Source organism: Macaca fascicularis, chromosome 19, assembly GCF_037993035.2.
Source record: "Macaca fascicularis isolate 582-1 chromosome 19, T2T-MFA8v1.1".
Lineage (NCBI taxonomy): Eukaryota > Metazoa > Chordata > Mammalia > Primates > Cercopithecidae > Macaca > Macaca fascicularis.
The window spans coordinates 5,269,212-5,288,673 of NC_088393.1; the positions used below are offsets into that span (position 1 = coordinate 5,269,212).

The 19,462-nt window shown below is 54.5% G+C and overlaps 1 protein-coding gene across 2 annotated transcripts; it reads right to left on the bottom strand.

The window, feature by feature from the left end:
* Positions 1-4,498: 4,498 nt before the first annotated feature.
* Positions 4,499-17,909, bottom strand: PLIN5 (perilipin 5). Of its 2 annotated transcripts, none has more exons than XM_005587575.4 (8): positions 17,848-17,909; positions 16,427-16,510; positions 13,705-13,900; positions 11,434-11,516; positions 10,761-10,941; positions 7,955-8,154; positions 7,281-7,394; positions 4,499-6,073 (listed from the first exon to the last, which is right to left on the bottom strand). In XM_005587575.4, the coding sequence occupies exons 2-8, from the start codon at positions 16,487-16,489 to the stop codon at positions 5,522-5,524; spliced, it is 1,389 nt and encodes a 462-aa protein (XP_005587632.3). In that variant the 5' UTR covers positions 16,490-16,510; positions 17,848-17,909; the 3' UTR covers positions 4,499-5,521. The 2 variants fall into 2 exon arrangements, with proteins under 2 accessions (XP_005587632.3, XP_005587633.3); XM_005587576.4 differs by having other exon boundaries at positions 17,533-17,909.
* Between the last annotated feature and the right edge of the window lie 1,553 nt (positions 17,910-19,462).

A 19,462-nucleotide genomic window follows, 5' to 3' on the forward strand; every position in this document is an offset into this window, starting at 1 on the left:
CACGTGACCACCTGCCCAGCCCAGTGTGGGCCCGGGCCCAGCACCTTTCCCCTGTTCCCTGCCCACAGCTTGCACCAGGCTGAGTGGCTCACAGGCCAGCTGGGCTCCCTTCCCTTCCCCCCCGAGGGACTGCCTATGTGCCCATCCTGCCTCCAGTTCCATCCACAAGATGGGTATAGTTCAAATCCCCACTGTGCCAGGACGCCTTGACTCGTTACCATCTTTGTGCCTCAGTTTCCTGTCTCGTACTCTGCACCATGTCCCGTAGTGTCCAGCTTCCTCCTTCACTTGCTTCACCCCAGTCACACAGGCCTCCTCGCTGTGCCTCTAGCACACCTAGCACTGTCCTGCCTTAGGGCCTCTGCACGGGCCGTGCCCTCTGCCTGGAACACCTCCCCACAGGTTCCCACAGAACAGTGCCTGGCATACGTTTGGTGCTTAATACCGTTTGGCTCAGTAGAACAACAGAGAGTGATTGTGAGCCTCTGTGAGATGAGGTCATGCACTGAACAAATGCTACCTTTGCGTTACCCAGGCAGAAGCAGGGTCGCAGGGTCGCAGGGTCTCTGTGAGGAGCAGAGGGTGTCCTCAGTGTGGAGGGGAGCCTGTCACTCTCCAGAAGGGACTTAGACCAAAATGCAGACCAAGATGGAGCACCAGCCAAGCTGGGGGCACCCTAGGAGTGAAAACCCAACCTGGGGGGCTTGGGCCAACCCACGGAGGCTCCCTGGAGGAGGCGTCCTGTTCCAAAAAAAACTGGTGAGGACGGGATTCAAACCCAGACCCGGAACCTTCGTGCCGAGCCCAGCCTATGTGCTGGGCTGGCTGTGGGTGGGTGGGCAGAGGAATGGCTGTGACGCCCACCCTGGGCTGTGTCCCCCTCCTACCTGCCTCCGAGACAGGATTCCTAGCCCTGTGTTATTGGGGGTGAGAGGGCAGACCCCATGGGTAGCTCTGGGCACTGGGCTGGGAGGAGGGAGGGTCCAGCCACAGGATCTGATGATTCCCAGGCCGTCTGTCTCCTTGGAGCCGACACTGTGTTTGCTAAACAGTGGGGGAACAACAGGGGGGTGTCCCCCAACCTCTCCTACCAGCCAGTGCTTCCCAAGGGTGGCTGGGAGAGCTCTGGGTGCCCCTCCCCTTCCCAAAGGGCGGCCACAGCCCAGTGTGTGGGGAGAAAAAATAAATAAGTGATCACAAACATCCCAGCCAGGACCTGCCCCTCCTCTGCCCAGCACCCTCCATGGCTCCCACCTTCCCTGGGGTAGGAGCCAGGGGTCAAAGCCCAAGTCCCCCCTCCCTACAGCCCGCTAGGCCCTGCATAACCTGCCTCATCCTCTCCCCACCTTCCCCTCTTCCTTCTCCTCACTCTGCTCCAGTAACACGGGCCTTTTCACTGTTCCCATAACACACCAGGACAGTGGAGTCCCTCAAAGACACACGTGACTGTGCCTGCTTAGCCCCCGACACCCTGCCTCAGGGCCTTCATGCAGGTTGTTGCTTTTGCCTCCAGCACCCTTTCTCACATCCCTCACCTCCTTCCAGATCTTTCCTCAAATATCACTTCCTCTAAGAGGCCTTCCTGGATCCCCTCTCCCTTTAAAAAATATATACCTCAGGCCGGGTGCCATGGCTCACTCTGTAATCCTAGCATTTAGGGAGACCCAGGCAGGAGGATTGGCTTGAGATCAGGAGTTTGAGACCAGCCTGGGTGACAGAGCGAGATCCACATCTCAAACGAAAAATAAATAAATAAAATAAATTTACATATATTTATGTATATTTAAATATATATATTTTTTCTTTTGAGACGGAGTCCCGCTCTGTCACCCAGGCTGGAGTGCAATGGCGCCATCTCGGCTCACTGCAAGCTCCACCTCCTGGATTCATGCCGTTCTCCTGCCTCAGCCTCCCGAGTAGCTGGGACTACAGGCTCCCGCCACCACACCCGGCTAATTTTTTGTATTTTTAGTAGAGACGGGGTTTCACTGCGCTAGGCAGGATGGTCTCGATCTCCTGACCTCGTGATCCACCCACCTTGGCCTCCCAAAGTGCTGGGATTATAGGCGTGAGCCACCGTACCCGGCCGCCCAAAAAATATTTTTAAATAAAAATTAAACAAATTAATGGGCCAGGCACGGTGGTTCATGCCTGTAATCCCAGCACTTTGGGAGGCCAAGGCCGGTGGATCACCTGAGGTCAGGAGTTTGAGACCAGCCTGACCAACATGGCAAACCCTATCTCCACTAAAAATACAAAAATCAGCTGTGTGTGGTGGCACACGCCTGTAATCCCAGCTACTCAGGAGGCTGAGGCAGGAGAATCACTTGAACCCGGGAAGTGGAGGTTGCAGTGAGCTGAGATCGCACCACTGCACTCCAGCCTGGGTGACAGAGCGAGACTCTGTCTCAAAAAATAAATAAGTCCCAGAGCTTAGCTCAACCCATTCTCTTTTCCTCACCTCTGCTCCAGTGAAACTGATTTCCCTACTGCTGTGCCTTTCCCTAAGCTGTTCCCTCTGCCAAAATGCTTATCCCTGTGTGTTGTTCTGATCATCCTCAACAGGCCTGGCCCTGCCAGGAGCCCCCAGCCTCATATGGGAAAAGACAAGGCTGCCTGTCGTTATAAGTCAAGGTGGAAAGGGCAAGAAACCTTGAGAAGGTGACCTGTGGAGGACCGGAGGAGGGAGGTATCCAGCTGGGATAGAGCCCAGGAAGCCTTCCTGGAGGAGGCGCCATTGAGGCTGGGCCTTCAGGATGTATGAGATGTGTCCGAGGGACGGATAGGGGGTGGGAAGGGCATTCCAGGTGGCCACACAGCCTCAGCAAAGGCCCGGAGGTGGGAATGTGCCCACTTCCATGGGCATAGAGCAAAGTATCCAGGTCAGGCTGGAGGAGGAAGCTGGAAGGTGAAGAGTTTGGTCTGTGGGCAGCGGGGACTTGTGGGAAGTTCCAGAACAGGATCAGGGAAGTAGATTTGGCTGGTGGAAGTGGTCGGAGATCCCAGAGCCGCCCTCTGGACCACGTCCCAGGGAAGTCAGGGGCCACCCTGACCTCACCATACCACGCTATGGTTTCCTAACACCCCACCCAGTCCCAGGGGAGTTGACGGAGCAGCCAGAAATGCGGTCAGAGGACAGGAGGGAACCCCCGAGACCAGCCCATGGCCCTTGCCCTGCCTCTGTCTTCCCATCCTGACCAGCGCAGCTGGAGAGACCACAGCAAGACCAGCTCCTGCAGGACCAGAAGGAGGGAAGACAGCTGCCCCATCTGACTCCTTCCCCTTCTGTTCTGCTCCCTGCAATTTCCACGAAATTCACCTGGACCAAGATGCGAACAGCTTCCATGCGACCGAAGGGGCGATGCTCTTGTTTATTTTTAGAGACAGGGTCTCGCTCTGTTGCCCAGACTGGAGCGGAGTGGTTACCAATCAAAGCTCACTGCAGCTTCAACATCCTGGGTTCGAGGGATCCTGCTGCCTCAGCCTCCTGAGTAGCTGGGGCACAGGTTCGCACCATGCCTATTTTTAAAATTTTTTGTAGAGAGAAGGTCTCGCTATGTTGCCCAGGTTGGTGTCAAAACTCCTGGGCTCATACAATTCTCCCACCTCAGCCTCCCAAAGTGCTGGGATTACAGGTGTGAGCCATATGCCCGACAATTTTTTTTTTTTTTTTTTTGAAACAGACTCTCGCTCTGTCGCCCAGGCTGGAGTGCAGCGGCTGGATCTCAGCTCACTGCAAGCTCCGCCTCCCGGGTTAACGCCATTCTCCTGCCTCAGCCTCCGGAGTAGCTGGGACTACAGGCGCTCGCCACTTTGCCCGGCTAGTTTTTTGGGTTTTTTTTTTTTTTTTTTTTTTTTTTTTTTGAGACGGAGTCTCGCTCTGTCGCCCAGGCTGGAGTGCAGTGGCCGGATCTCAGCTCACTGCAAGCTCCGCCTCCCGGGTTCACGCCATTCTCCTGCCTCAGCCTCCCGAGTAGCTGGGACTACAGGCGCCCGCCACCTCGCCCGGCTAGTTTTTTGTATTTTTTAGTAGAGATGGGGTTTCACTGTGTTAGCCAGGATGGTCTCGATCTCCTGACCTCGTGATCCACCCATCTCGGCCTCCCAAAGTGCTGGGATTACAGGCTTGAGCCACCGCGCCCGGCCGTTTTTTGTATTTTTTAGTAGAGACAGGGTTTCACCGCGTTAGCCAGGATGGTCTCGATCTCCTGACCTCGTGATCCGCCCGTCTCGGCCTCCCAAAGTGCTGGGATTACAGGCTTGAGCCACTGCGCCCGGCTGCCCAACTAGTTTTAAGTTGCAATGCTTACCCCACGTGGGCTGGGCAGTAATGATGGATCCCAGACAGGATGACAGGCAGGTCAGAGAAGCACCATTCTTCCAGATCTTGAACCCTGGCTCTACACAGCCCCTCCCTCTCCGTCTCTGCGGTGACACACCTCCGTGGCCCCCAGCCCCCTGGGATTGAGACCCACCCTGGCTGGAACACACATGGGCCTTTCAACATCAAAAAGGACCTTTATTCTGGGGGCAAATCTCAAACAGCAAAGCAAGCGGGTGTGGCAGGCTGAGCAGCACAGCCCACGGGCATCTTCAGGGAACCCACCAGTCCAGGATGTAAAAACTGAGGGAGGAGGAGGACTCCCTTTTCCAAGTTCCAAATAGGGCAAAAGGTGTGTTTCCCTGGAAAGTATTTTTTTTTAAAATGAGATAAGGTCTTGCTTTGTCACCCAGGCAAGAGTGCAGGGGCCAGATCATGGCTGACTGTAGCCTCCAACTCCTGGGCTCAAGCAGTCCTCCCACCTTGGCCTCCCAAAGTGCTGTGATTACAGGCGTCAGCCACCACACCCAGTCAGGGCTCACTTTTCAAAGCCCCAAACAGCAGGCATTGGGCAAAATGTGTGTTTGTTTCTTGGGGAGGCTATTATTATTTTTTAGATAGAGTCTTGCTCTGTCACCCAGGCTGGTGTACAGTGGCGCAATCTCTGCGCACTGCAACCTCCCGCCTCTCGGGTTCAAGCAATTCTCCTGCCTCAGCCTCACAAGTAGCTGGGACTTACAGGTGCACACCACCACGCCTTTTTTTTTTTTTTTTAAATACAGATGGGGTTTCATCATGTTGGCCAGGATGGTCTCGAACTCCTGACCTCAGATGATCCACCCACCTCGGCCTCCCAAAGTGCTGAGATTAGAGGCATCAGCCACTGTGCCCAGCCTCTTGGAGAGGTTTGGATTAGCTTCATGGAGCCGGGGAGCAGGACATAGGTGAAGAACCCAGCTCGTGGCTCAAGCTGGCCTGAATTGGGTTCGAGGTCCTGCTCCCCCTGGGCCTCTTTGTCCATGTGTGCAAGGAAAAAATGGGAGAGTCTAATACCAAAAACGTGGTCAGGGATCCTGAGTTGGGTCTGATTCTACAGAAGGGTCAAGGCCAAGACCTCATGCTTACGTGTGGCCACCAGGGGGCAGCAGGGATCTGGGCATGTAGGTGGCCTTTCCTCCCAGCCTCCACTGGCCCATGTGGTCAGAAGTCCAGCTCGGGCATCAGGGTGTGCTTGACCGAGCAGCTGGGGGTTTCGGGTTCCTGCTCACAGATGTCCCCGGCGACACCCATCCCGTCCCCATCACCATTCCCATCCCTGTGCTGGGCCTCCCAGGCTCTCTGCTGGGCCGGCCAGTCCAGGTGCGCCCAGCGGGGGTCAGGGCCCCCGATGACCTCATCCACCTGGTCCGCCAGGTCAGGCAGGGGCTCGGGTCGCTCCACAAGGATGGGTGCAAAGGGTCCCACCAGCCAGGGCAGCGGCACGGCCTGCACCACCAGCTCCAGCAGCTCATCCACGCAGGCGTGTGCACGGGCCACGCTACCCCGGCCCTCGGCCAGCACGGCTGCTGGCACATCCCCGAAGCAGCGGGCATCAGCGAAGGCAGTCTGCAGGGCGTCCACGCTGCGCCGCACCTCAGCCACCTTCTCCTGGGCGCTGGGGGGCAGGCCCCGCACACTGGACTCCAGGGCCTCTACCGTGCCCTGCAGCTCCTGCGTCAGGCTGCGGGACAGCACCAGCGTCTCCAGCTCTGCCTGCAGGGGGCAGGGACCTCAGTTCCCCCTATGGACGCCCAGGACTGCTGTCCTGCCTCAGTTTCTCTGATGGACCTACAGTGGGGCTGTCAACCTGTCTCATAGACCTCATAGTACTGTCCCCCATAGACACAGAATGTGACCCAGCCCTGCCTTGGTCTCCTTTATAAACACACAATGGGGCTGGGCGCGGTGGCTCACACCTGTAATCCCAGCACTTTGGGTGGCCGAGTCGGGCAGATCACCTGAGGTCAGGAGTTCAAGACTAGCCTGGTCAACATGGCAAAATCCCGTGTCTACCAAAAATACAAAAATTAGCCAAGTGTGGTGATGGTCGCCTGTAGTCCCAGCTACTCAGGAGGCTAAGACAGGAGAATCGCTTGAACCCGGGAGGCGGAGGTTGCAGTGAGCTGAGATCGCGCCACTGCACTCCAGCCTGGGTGACAGAGTGAGACTCCATCTCAAATAAATAATAAATAAAAATCAAGTGGGCTGGGCACAGTGGCTCAAGCCTGTAATCCCAGCACTTCGGGAGGCTGAGACAGGCGGATCACGAGGTCAGGAGATCTAGACCATCCTGGCTAACCCAGTGAAACCCCGTCTCTACTAAAAAATACAAAAAACTAGCCGGGCGAGGTGGCGGGCGCCTGTAGTCCCAGCTACTCGGGAGGCTGAGGCAGGAGAATGGCGTGAACCCAGGAGGCGGAGCTTGCAGTGAGCTGAGATCCGGCCACTGCACTCCAGCCTGGGCGACAGAGCCAGACTCCGTCTCAAAAAATAAATAAATAAATAAAGTGGAAGGTGGAGACATGGTTTCTAGGCTATAGGATCAGGGAGAGAATGTGGAGGGCGGGAAAGAGAGAAGGAGCGGGAAGCCAGGGACAACTGCCTGCCTGGGCCAGCACCCCTTCTTCCCTCACCTCCCTGCATCTCAAAAATAAATAAATAATGAAACAATAAAACTCCATCTCAAAATACATACATAAGTAAAATAAACACACAGTGGGACTTAAACCTGCCTCAGTTTCCCCCCATGGACACCTCGACTAGCTGACTCAGCACTTGGTTTGAGATAGCTTGAGCTGGGTCCCCGACAGCACTGGGCTGCTCTGCAATCCGTCACTCCCCGTCTTCCTCCACGGCCTGGCGGCAGACACCACCTCACCTGGCACTCCTGCGGTCTCACCTGGCACCCTGAAAGTCTCACCTGGCTCCGGCGGCGGGTCTTCGGATTGCACTGGCCCCATTCCCCCCATAGTTCGTGCACCTTCCCGGGGCAGGCCGGGGTGGTGGGGGTCACCCCACACTGCATGTGGTCTATCTGCAAGGACAGAGATGGTGGTCTTCAGAGCTGAGGGATCTGGGGGTGGGGGTGGGGTCCAGGACCAATGATTTGGCCTCAGTAAGCATTTAGGAGACAGAGGCAGGTTGTGCAGGGCCCTGGGGAAGACTTGGGCTTGGACCCCAAGGCAGGTGGGAGCCATAGAGGGCTGTGGGCAGAGAAGAGACGGACCTGACTCAGGGGCTCACAGGTGCCCTCTGGTGGCTGCTGTGGGGAGGGACGCGCTGAGGATGGGAGGATTCTGATGAGGAGGGCACCAGAAGAGGAAGGTTCTCTTCTGACCTACCCTAACTCGCTCTAAATTCCAGCTCCTCCTTCCCCTCTTCCACAAAACCCCTCCCCGACTCCCCAGGCAGAGTCATGACACCCCTGGGCTCCTCCAGGCCCGGGTCCCCCAGCGCTGAATACACACAGCTGGAGACAGCTGCACCCAGCTCCGCCTCCCGCTTCGGGCTAGCCCGGGATCCGGTATTCAGTTGGCGCTCAATCCATACTGATTGGCCTGCATCCTGGAGCAGGGGTGGGTCGCGGGCTCTCACCAGCTCCAGCGTCTCCTGCAGCTGGGCCAGGGTGTCCTGGGCACGGTGTTTGCTCTGCCTCAGTTTCCCCAGAGAGTGCTCGTAGGCCAGGTGGCGAATCCGCGCCGACAGGGAGCCGAGGCGCACAAAGTAGCCCTGCTGTCTCCTCTGATCCTCCACCGAACCCACTTCCGGGCCCTCGGCCTCAGCCGCCAGTGCCGCTGGAGGACAGGATTCGGGGACAGCGCGGGGTCAGCACGGCCACCCCCTCTCCACCTCTGCTCTCCCACCTCTGGGTACAGAAGCCACAGGTTCCCACATTCACAGTTCCCCTCGACTGACATCAACCCATTTGGTCTTCCCCAAGCTGTAAGATGTAGGCACTATGGTGGGTCATGTTTTACACAGGAGGAAAACTGAGGCAAGGGAGAGGTGAGATCCTGCAAGATGCAAGAAGCATATCTGGATTGGAACCCAGGCACGTTGGCCCCAAACTGCTTAACCTTTTTTTTTTTTTTTTTTTTTTTTTTGAGATGGAGTCTTGCTCTGTGCCCCAGGCTGGAGTGCAGTGGCGTGATCTCGGCTCACTGCAAGCTCCGCCCTCCCTCCCCCCGCCCCCCGCCCCGGGTTCACGCCATTCTCCTGCCTCAGCCTCCCGAGTAGCTGGGACTACAGGCGCCCGCCACCTCGCCCGGCTAATTTTCTTGTATTTTTAGTAGAGACGGGGTTTCACCGTGTTAGCCAGGATGGTCTCGATCTCCTGACCTCGTGATCCGCCCGCCTCAGCCTCCCAAAGTTTTTTTTTTTTTTTTTTTTTTTGAGATGGAGTCTTGCTCTGTCCCCCAGACTGGAGTGCAGTGGCGCTATCCCAACTCACTGCAACCTCCGCCTCCCAGGATCAAGCGATTCTCCTGCCTCAGCCTCCTAAGGAGCTGGGACCACAGGCGTGCACCTCCACACTCGATTAAGTTTTGTATTTTTAGTAGAGGTGAAACCTCTACTAAAGTTTTGTTTTTTTAGTAGGGTTTCACCATGTTGGCCAGGCTGTTCTAGAACTCCTGAGCTCAACTGATCCGCCTGCCTCGGACTCCCAAAGTGCTGGGTTAAGCAGCCTTTAAAACATATAGGTTGGGTGCAGCGGCATGCACCTGTAATCCCAGCACTTTGGGAGGCCGAGATAGGAGGACTGCTTGAGCCTAGGGAGGATTACTTTGAGACCAGCTCAGGCAATATAGCAAGACCCCATCTCTAGAAAAGAAATACAGAAATTAGCCAGGGCCGGGCACAGTGTGGCGTGTGCCTGTAGTCCCAGCTGCTTGAGAAGCTGAGGCAGGAGGATCACATGAGCCCAGGAATTCAAGGCTGCAGTGAGCTATGATCACGCCACTGCCCTGTAGCCTAGGTAACAGAGCAAGACCCCATCTCAAAAAAGATTAAAATTTAAAAAAGAATGAAAAAATAAAAAAAAAATCCACACAAGACATGGTGAAAATAAAAAAGAATATATCGTAGTCCAGGCACAGTGGCTCACACCTATAATCTCAGCACTTTGGGAGGCCAAGGCAGGGGGATCACTTGAGCCCAGGAGTTGGAGACCAGCCTGGCCAACATAGCAAGACCCCATCTCTACAAAAAAAATTTTTTTAATCAGCCAGATGTGGTGGTATGCACCTCTATTCCCAGCTGTCCAGGAAGATGAGGCAGGAGAATCACTTGAACCCCGGAGGCAGAAGCTGCAGTGAGCCGAGATCACACCACTGCACTTCAGCCTGGGCGACAGAGCGAGACTCCATTTCAAAAAAAAAAAAAAAAGGTGATTGGGTGTGGTGGACTCACGCCTGTAATCCCAGCACTTTGGGAGGTCAAGGCAAGCGGATCACCTGAGGTCAGGAGTTTGGTCAACATGCGAAACTGCATCTCTACTAAATACACAAAAATAGCCGGGTGTAGTGGTGGACGCCTGTTATCCCAGTTAATCAGGAGGCCGAGGCCGGAGAATCGCTTGAAACCAGGAGGCAGAGGTTGTAGTGAGCTGAGATCGCAATACTGCACTCCAGCCTGGGTGACAGAGTGAAATTTTGTCTCAAAAAAAAAAAAAAAAAAAAATTCAGGAGCGCCTGGCACACAAGAAGTACCTAATCAATGCCTCACTGCGGTTTTTTTTTTTTTTTTTTTTTTGGAGATGGAGTCTTGGTCTGTCACCCAGGCTGAAGTACAATGGTGCCATCTTGACTCACTGCAAGCTCCGCTTCCTAGGTTCAAGTGATTCTCCTGCCTCAGCCTCCCAAGTAACTGGGATTACAGGCACCCACCAACACACCCAGCTAATTTTTTGTATTTTTAGTAGAGATGTGGTTTCACTATGTTGGCCAGGCTGGTCTCGATCTCCTGACCTCGTGATCCGCCCGCCTTGGCCTCACAAAGTGCTGGGATTACAGGCGTGAGTCACCGTGCCTGGGAGTGTCTCTAGTTTTTCAAAACAAGCCAAGAATTGGGACATGTAATGCAAAATCTGGTTGTTAAATGCATGCAAAGAATGAAAATATTTAAAACACACTGCATGCGCATTTGGGGGTCCACCAGTTTGGGACCTCAAGTCTAAAAGGCCTATACGCCCTTAGGGTCTGGGTATTCTGACTCCTGGCAGGATGCAGGTTGGGAGACCATGGAAGTGACTGGGAGGGAGGACGGGCCTGGTTTCAAGTACTGTGTTTCCTGATCTGCTGTGTGACCTTGGGTGAGTCTCAGACCTCTCTGATCTGTATCACAGGGGGATGTGGACTGGGCAGGAGGACTCAGCGGTTAGGGATGAGGGTGTCGTCCTCACCGAGCTCTTCCTCCGTCATGGGCAGGAAGTGATCCACCAGCTCCTCTGATTTTTCCAGCACAACGTCCATGGCATGGCTCACAGAGCGCTTCAGCTCCACGCTCCAGCGCCGGCCACGCCGGGCCAGGTCCACCACACCCGTGACACTGCTGGCCACCGCGTCCTTGGCCGAGGTCACCACCTGGAAGGAAGGGCCCCCCCTACTCCAGGCACCGCGGGACTCCAGCTCCATTTCTGCCACCCTAGTTCCCTGGGGCTGGGACTCAAAGATCCCTGGACTTCCTCCTGGCTCCGTGCCTCAGTTTCCCCTATAAAAGGGATGATGAAACCCTTCCCTCAGAGGGTGTTGAGGCAGTTACCCGCCCTTACTAGCAATACATATATATACACACACACATATATACACACATATACCTATATATGCATATATATACATACATATATACATGTATAAATATATGTATATGTATACTATATGTACATGTATACTATATATACATGTATGTGTGTGTATATATGTGTGTGTGTGTGTATATATATATTGCAGTTATCTTAACCTGGCTGTTTTTTCTCGAGTTAACTAAAAGCCTGGCTGGCACCATCCCTTCCTCCCTCCCACCTCTACTCTGGCCTGCCCCCACTGGAGGTCCCCATGTCTAGTTATCTGGGGTACCGTCTCCGAAGGTTTCTGCAGAAAGGGAAGCTTCTCCTCCAGCTTGTCCAGGCCCCTGCAGGCGAAACTGTTCACGGAGGCCACTGAAGGGAGGGAGAGAGGCAAGGAGACTCGGGGAGATGCAGAGGGAGATAGGGACACAGTGAGAGCTGTAGAGGGAGGGAATGCTAGAGAGAGAAGCAGAGACAGAGAAGGAAGGAGACCAGGAGAGACAGGGAGAGACCACACAGAATGACGGAGACGAGACCCACACCAGGAGAGGCACAGGCTTCCTGAGACCTTACAGCAAGAAGCCACCAAGACGCTGGAGCAGATACCTGAGGCTCCTGGAGACAGACGCCAGCAGAGGGAGATGTGGAGAAGGCTTAGACCACAGGGGGACCTGGCTGCCTCCCTAGGTGAGACCGGGGGCCCTGAGGGTGTGGGTATGCCACTGGGTTGGGCACTGCCTCCTCTGTTCTCCTGCCTGGGCTCTGCCACCCACCCTATTCTCCCAGCACCAAGGTGACTTTGCAGCTGTGCCCAGCTCAGATGGCCCAGCGGACAGACTCAAGGGCACAGAATCTGGCTGAGAGGCAGTTGAGGAGGTGCTAGGCTGGGACCCTCAGGTGACCTTCTTCATGGGTCAGACTATAGGCCAAGGGTCCTACAGTCCCCCCCACCCCCTCACCCCGTCATCGGCTCAGGGGTCCACAGAAATGTGAGAACTGCAGAGCGGAGGCTGCAGGGCTCAGGACAGGCAGAGGCAGGCACAGAGGGGAAGGGGCCTGGAGAGACAAATGGACCCAAGGCACGTCAGGCCAACAAACGAGGGGGAACAGGGAGACAGATGGAATACGGACAGAGAGGAGGGGCCCCACCAGTAAACAGGTAAGGGGAGAGGGCCGGAGATCAGATTTATTTATTTTTGAAACACAGTCTAGCTATGTCACCCAGGCTGGAGTGCAGTGGCACAATTTCGGCTTGCCACTGGACCCTGGGACCCGTCTCCCAGGTTCAAGCGATTCTCCTGCCTCAGCCTCCGTTGGAGCTGGGATTACAGGCGCCCACCACCATGCCTGGCTAATTTTTGTATTTTTAGTAGAGATGGGGTTTCACCATGTTGGCCAGCCTGGTCTCGAACTCCTGACCTCAAGTGATCCGCCTGCCTCAGACTCCTAAAGTACTGGGATTACAGGCATGAGCCACCATGCCTGGCGGGGGATCAGATTTTATATATATACACACACATACACACACACACACACACACACACACACATATATATATATATATATATATATATTTTTTTTTTTTTTTTTTTTTTTTTTTTTGAGATGGAGTCTCACTCTCTTGCCCAGGCTGGAGTGCAATGGTGCAGTCTTGGCTCACTGCAACCTCTGCCTCCCAGGTTCAAACAATTCTCCTGCCTCAGCCTCCTGAGTACCTGGGATTACAGGTGCCTGCCACCACACTCGGCTAAGTTTTATATTTTTAGTAGAGACGGGGTTTCACCATGTTGGCCAGCCTGGTCTCGAACTCCTGACCTCAAGTGATCCGCCTGCCTCAGACTCCTAAAGTACTGGGATTACAGGCATGAGCCACCATGCCTGGCAGGGGATCAGATTATATATATATATATACACACACACACACACACACACACACACACACATATATATATGTATTTTTTTTTGAGATGGAGTCTCACTCTGTTGCCCAGGCTGGAGTGCAATGGTGCAGTCTTGGCTCACTGCAACCTCTGCCTCCCAGGTTCAAACAATTCTTCTGCCTCAGCCTCCCGAGGACCTGGGATTACAGGTGCCTGCCACCACACCTGGCTAAGTTTTGTATTTTTAGTAGAGATGGGGTTTCACTATGTTGGCCAGGCTGGTCTTGAACTCCTGACCTCGTGATCCGCCTACCTCAGCCTCACAAAGTGCTGGGATTACAGGCATGAGCCACCACACCCAGCCAGATTTAAAAAAAAAAATTTTTTTTTTTTGAGATACAGGATCTCACTATGTTGCCTTGGCTGGTCTTGAATTCCTGGCCTCAAGTGAGGCCTCCTGCCTCGGCCTCCCAAAGCACTGGGATCATAGGCATGAACCGCCATGCCCAGCTGGTGATCACATTAAAGAGGGACTTAAGTGCAGAGATTGAGGAGAGGCGGCATGGCAGTGGGACAGGTGGCTAGGCTGAAGATGACTCCCAGGAATGTCATGCAGATAGACCAAGGAGGATGGGACGGGGACAAGCCACAGTTCTGGGAAAACGAGCTGGGGCACTCACGCTGGGGCTGCAGGTGCTCGAGCAGCGGCTGGGCGTGGTCCAGGGCACGGGTGGTCAGGCCGCACACGCAGTTCTCAGCCAGGCGGCAGGCAGAGCCCAGCAGCGGGTGCCTGTCCTTGGCTGCGCTGTAAGCATCGCAGACCGCGGTGCACGTGGCCCTGACCAGGGGCAGAGCCACCACACGCTGCACCACATTCTGTGGGAAAGGCTGGCATCAGGGGGGCCCTGGGGGAAGTGGGGCCCCAGCCATACCTCAACCTACTTCCCCTCTCTAGGCCAGGACAAGGGATGGGAGAGTGGAAGGATAGAGTACTGAACACCCCACCATGTAGAGGCAGTGAAGATACATGTGGATGTGAGAATGTCATGGTTCCTTAACTCACAGGCTCCTCTTCCCATGGTGTACACAGAACATTACAATTTTGTTTTCTTTTGTTGAGATGGGGTTTCACTCTTGTCACCCAGGCTGGAGCACAGTGGCACCATCTCAGCTCACTGCAACCTCCTCCTCCTGGATTCAAATGATTCTCCTGCCTCAGCCTCCCAAGTAGCTGGGATTACAGGCGCCCGCCACCACACCTGGCAATTGTTATTGTTGTTATTGTTATTTAAGACAGAGTTTTGCTCTTATTGCCCAGGCTGGAGTGCAATGGTGTGATCTCAGCTCAGTGCAACCTTCGCCTCCTGGGTTCAAGTGATTCTCCTGCCTCAGCCTCCCAAAGAGCTGGGATTACAGGGATGCACCACCATATCTGGCTTTTTTTTTTTTTTTTTTTTTTTTTTGTATTTTTAGTAGAGATGGGGTTTCTCCACGTTGGTCAGGCTGGTCTCAAACTCCCAACCTCAGGTGATCCACCCACCTCGGCCTCCCAAAGTGCTGGGATTACAGGTGTGAGCCACCGCGCCCAGCCAATTTTTTTTTTTTTTTTTTTAAAGTAGAAACAGGGTTTCACTATGTTGGCCAGGCTGGTCTCCAACTCCTGACCTCAGGTGATCCACCCAACTCAGCCTCCCAAAGTGCTGGGATTACAGGCTTGAGCCACGGCGCCTGGTCACAATTTTTTTGTTTTCAATAGAGACAAGGTCCTGCTCTGTTGCCCAGGCTGGAGGGCAATGATTCAAGCATGGCTCCCTGCAGCCTCAGCCTCCCAGGCTCAAGCAATCCTCCCACCTCAGTCTCCAGGTACCTGTGATTACAGGTGCACACCACTGTGCCCAGCTAATTTTATTTATTTTTATTTATTATTATTTTTTTTTGAGACGGAGTCTTACTCTGTCGCCCAGGCTGGAGTGCAGTGGCCGGATCTCAGCTCACTGCAAGCTCCGCCTCCCGGGTTTACGCCATTCTCCTGCCTCAGCCTCCCGAGTAGCTGGGACTACAGGCGCCCACCACCTCGCCCGGCTAGTTTTTTGTATTTTTTAGTAGAGACGGGGTTTCACTGTGTTAGCCAGGATGGTCTCGATCTCCTGACCTCGTGATCCGCCCGTCTCGGCCTCCCAAAGTGCTGGGATTACAGGCTTGAGCCACCGCGCCCGGCCAATTTTATTTTATTTTATAGAGATGGGGTCTTGCTGTGTTACCCATGCTGGTCTTGAACTCCTGGCTCAAGTGATCCTCCCGCTTCAGTCTCCTAATATGCTGGGATTATAGGCGTGAACCACTGCACCTGGCCAAATACTGTATTTTTTGATCTGCATTTGGTTGGAAAAGGTCTGCATACTTCTGTCTCCTGGGTTCAAGAGATTCTCCTGCCTCAGCCTCCCAATTAGCTGGAATTACAGGCAGCCACCACCCCACCTTTTTTTTTTTTTTTTTTTTTTTTGAGATGGAGTCTCGTTCTTGTTACCCAGGCTGGAGTGCAGTGGCGTGATCTCGGCTCACTGCAACCCCCGTCTCCAGGGTTCAAGCGATTCTCCTGCCTCAGGCTCCTGAGTAGCTGGGAATACAGTAGGTGGCACCTGCCACCATGCCCGGCTAATTCTCGTACTTTTAGTACAGACAGGGTTTCACCATGTTGGCCAGGCTGGTCTCAAACTCCTGACCTCAGGTGATCTGCCCGTTTGGCCTCTCAAAGCGCTGGGATTACAGGCGTGAGCCACCGTGCCCAGCCTGACCTGTGCAGTTCAAACCCGTGTTGTTAAAGGGTCGACTGTGATCTGTCTGCTCGAGGGAGGAGATGTTAGAGTTTGGGGGTTCAGAGCACCGCCCCTGGAGCACAATGGCCTCTGTTCACTTCTGGTTCAACTGCCTCCAAGCTGTGTGAACTTGGGCAAGGAACTGAACCATTCGGTGCCTTGGTTTCCCCATCTACGAAATGCATTACTAGGGTTGTGATGAAGTATTCAAGGAGCCAATATACATGGAACTCTTGCAACCGATACAGTGATTGCTGCTCTTACTATTGTTGTTATTGAGGGCGCCATGATGGTGGACGTGGAGACAAAAGGATACAGGTGGAGACCCAGGGATCAGAGGAGAGGGAAAGGGTTGGGTAGGGGCCACAAAAGCCAGCTGGGTGTCTTTGAGACACTCCCCTCCCAGGGCCTCATTAAGCCCCCACTAGGAAATAGACCGTCTCCTCCATGGACCAAAATATTTTATGAGTCAGGTTTTCCCAGCAAGGAGAGGAGTGGGGCGGGATACCTGGCCTGAAACGCTCCTAGAAGGGACTGTCCCACACAATTCCTTGTGTCCCCGCTCCATGGGAGGCGCAGCCCTCACCTGCTGGGTCTGGGAATCTGAGCCGCTGGGTCTGGGGATGTGAGCCGCCTCCTCTTCGGACATCGTGCTGCAAACAGCGTCACCCTGCAGGGCAGGATTGAGTAAGGGGGGGCACCTGCCCAGGCGTCAGATCCTGTCAAATAAACCTCTCGGGGCCTCAGTTTCTTCATCTGAATAATGGGGCATTCTGCGGGGTTCAGACAATGCATGTCCAGAGCTCTGTACACAGAAGGTGTCTAATAATGAGCCTCTGGCAAGGTGGGGTTGCTGGAGTGACTTGAAGCATGGTCTCTGAGGTGAGAGAGACCTGGGTTCAAATGCTACCATTAATTGCGGTGTTATTTTTATTTATTTATTTATTATTATTATTTTTTTTATTATTTTTTTTTTTTTTGAGACGGAGTCTCGCTCTGTCGCCCAGGCTGGAGTGCAGTGGCGCTATCTCGGCTCACTGCAAGCTCCGCCTCCCGGGTTTACGCCATTCTCCTGCCTCAGCCTCCCGAGTAGCTGGGACTACAGGCGCCCGCCACCTCGCCCGGCTAATTTTTTTGTATTTTTAGTAGAGACGGGGTTTCATTGTGTTAGCCAGGATGGTCTCGATCTCCTGACCTCGTGATCCGCCCGTCTCGGCCTCCCAAAGTGCTGGGATTACAGGCTTGAGCCACCGCGCCCGGCCTATTTATTATTTTTTAAAGACAGAATCTCTCTCTTGCCCAGGCTGGAGAGCAGTGGCGCCATCTCAGCTCACTGCAATCTCCGCCTCAGCCTCCCAGTTAGCTGGGATTACCCACGTGCCACCATGCTCGGTTAATTTTTTAATTTTTAGTAGAAACGGGGTTTCACCGTGTTGCCCAGGCACGTCTCAAACTCCTGGGCTCAAGTGATCCGTCCGCCTCAGCCTCTCAAAGTGCTGGGATTACAGGCATGAGACACTGCACCTGGCCTGCTGTGTGATTTTTGGCAAGCGCCTTCACCTCTCTGGGCTGTTTCCTGTTTTGTTAGATGGGGGAGGTCCCTGCTACCCCTGCAGCCCCTGCCTGGGCCCAGAACTGCCCAAGCACCCCGGACGGCTGGAGGTGATAGCTACTGAGTCCTAGTCCACTCACAGCTCATTTGACAGGCAGGGCAACTGAGGCACGCAACAGGTCCACACTGGTCCCAAGGTCACGCAGCCAGTTAGAGTTAGAGGGGGGAGTTCGACTTGCCGCCTGCGATCCCTCCGGTTGCACCCCGCGTCCTCTGAGGACTGGTCCTCGCCCAACTGGGTCCTGAGCTGGGGCCAACTGGGCCAAGGGTCCCAGCCACCTGCTCTGGCCCGTCTTACCCGTCCCACGCCGCCAGACCTTCGCCCAACCACCCTATCTGGAGCTCCTCTCCTGAGCCCGGGGGACGCCCCTGGACGCCGCCCTCAGGGCACTCACCTGTGCGCGAGCGGCTTCAGCTCCCAGGTGTCTCCGCTGACCCCACGCTGAAGTCTCCACCCCCTGCTCACCGGCCCCGCCCATCTTATATCGGCTTGCGGAGTGGGGGCCTCCGGAACTGACCAATGGGGAGAGGCCGTGCGGGGGCGTGCCCAGGGGGTGTGGCTCCAGGCTTCCCTAGCCCTCTCCTTGGGCTAGCCCCGTGCTCTGCGGTTGCCATAGCAATCTGGGAACGCTGGATGCAAAAGACTGATCTATTACACTTTATTATACCAAGTTTGTCCACCTGTCACCCTCACTGCTGTTGCCATGGAGATGGTCCATGCGATCACAGCCCCCATGGCCCTGCTGAGTGACCTTGGCCAAGTCGCTGATGACTTTTCTTATCATTAATTATTATTATTTATCGATTTTTGAGACTGGGTCTTGCTCGGTTGCCCAGGGCTAGAGTGCAGTGGTGTGATCACAGCTCACTGCAGCCTTGCCTTCCCAGGCTCAGGTCATCCTCCCGCCTCAGCCTCCTGAGTAGCTGGGACCACAGGCACACACCACCACGCCCAGCTAACTTTTTTTTTTTTACTTTTTGTAGAGATGAGAGCTCCCTGTGTTGAGCAGGTTGGTCTTGAACCCCTAAGGCCCAAGTGATCCTTCCACCTCAGCCTCCCGAATTGCTGGGATTACAGGTGTGAGCCATTGCACCCAGCTTCTTTTTATTTCTTAATCTGCTCCTTAACTAACCAGAAGCCAGGCCTGCCCTTTCCCTAGGATCCCCATTTTACAGCTGAGCAAGCTGAGGCTCAGATATGGTAAATCACTTGCCCTGCGTACCATAGCAGGTGAATATCCTATTCCTTTTTATTTATTTATTTATTTTTTGAGACAGCATCTGACTCTGTCACCCAGGCTGGAGTGCAGTGGTGCAATCTCGGCTCACTGCAACCTCCACCCCCTGGGTTCAAATGATTCTCCTGCCTCAGCCTCCCGAGTAGCTGGGATTACAGGCGCCTGCCACCATACCTAGCTAATTTTTGTATTTTTAGTAGACACGGGGTTTCGCCATATGGGTCAGGCTGGTCTTGAACTCCTGACTTCATGATTCACCCGTCTTGGCCTCCCACAGTGCTAGGATTACAGGCATGAGTCACCACGCCCGGCCAGGGGTCCTATTCAAACGTAGCCCTGCTGGACCCCAGAACCCTGCCTGTTCATTGCCGTGCCTGGAATGACCACAGATGTAGGCATGGTCTATTTATTTATGTACTTATTTAGAGACACAGTTTCACTCTGTCGCCCAGACTGGAGTGCAGTGGCACGATCTTGGCTCACTGTAACCTCCACCTCCCAGGTTCGAGCGATTCTCGTGCCTGACCCTCCCGAGTAGCTGGTATGACAGGCACATGCCATTATGCCTGGCTAATTTTTGTATTTTGTATTTTAGTAGAGACGGGGTTTTGCCATGTTGGCCAGGCTGGTATCGAACTCCTGACCTTGGGTGATCTGCCTGCCTCAGCCTCTCAAAGTGCTGTAATCCCAAAGGGATTACATGTGTGAGCCACGGCACCAGGGTGTACGTCCATTTTTTAGGGAGCTGCGAAAACTGGACATATCCCCAATC

Excerpts from the sequence above, each read along its gene's own strand:
- PLIN5 (XM_005587575.4), bottom strand. The coding sequence starts at position 16,489 with ATGTCCGAAGAGGAGGCGGCTCACATCCCCAGACCCAGCGGCTCAGAT. Across the intron at positions 13,901-16,426 it reads CAGATTCCCAGACCCAGCAG|AATGTGGTGCAGCGTGTGGT; the intron begins GTGAGGGCTGCG and ends CCTTTCCCACAG. Across the intron at positions 11,517-13,704 it reads CGAGCACCTGCAGCCCCAGC|TGGCCTCCGTGAACAGTTTC; the intron begins GTGAGTGCCCCA and ends CCCTCCCTTCAG.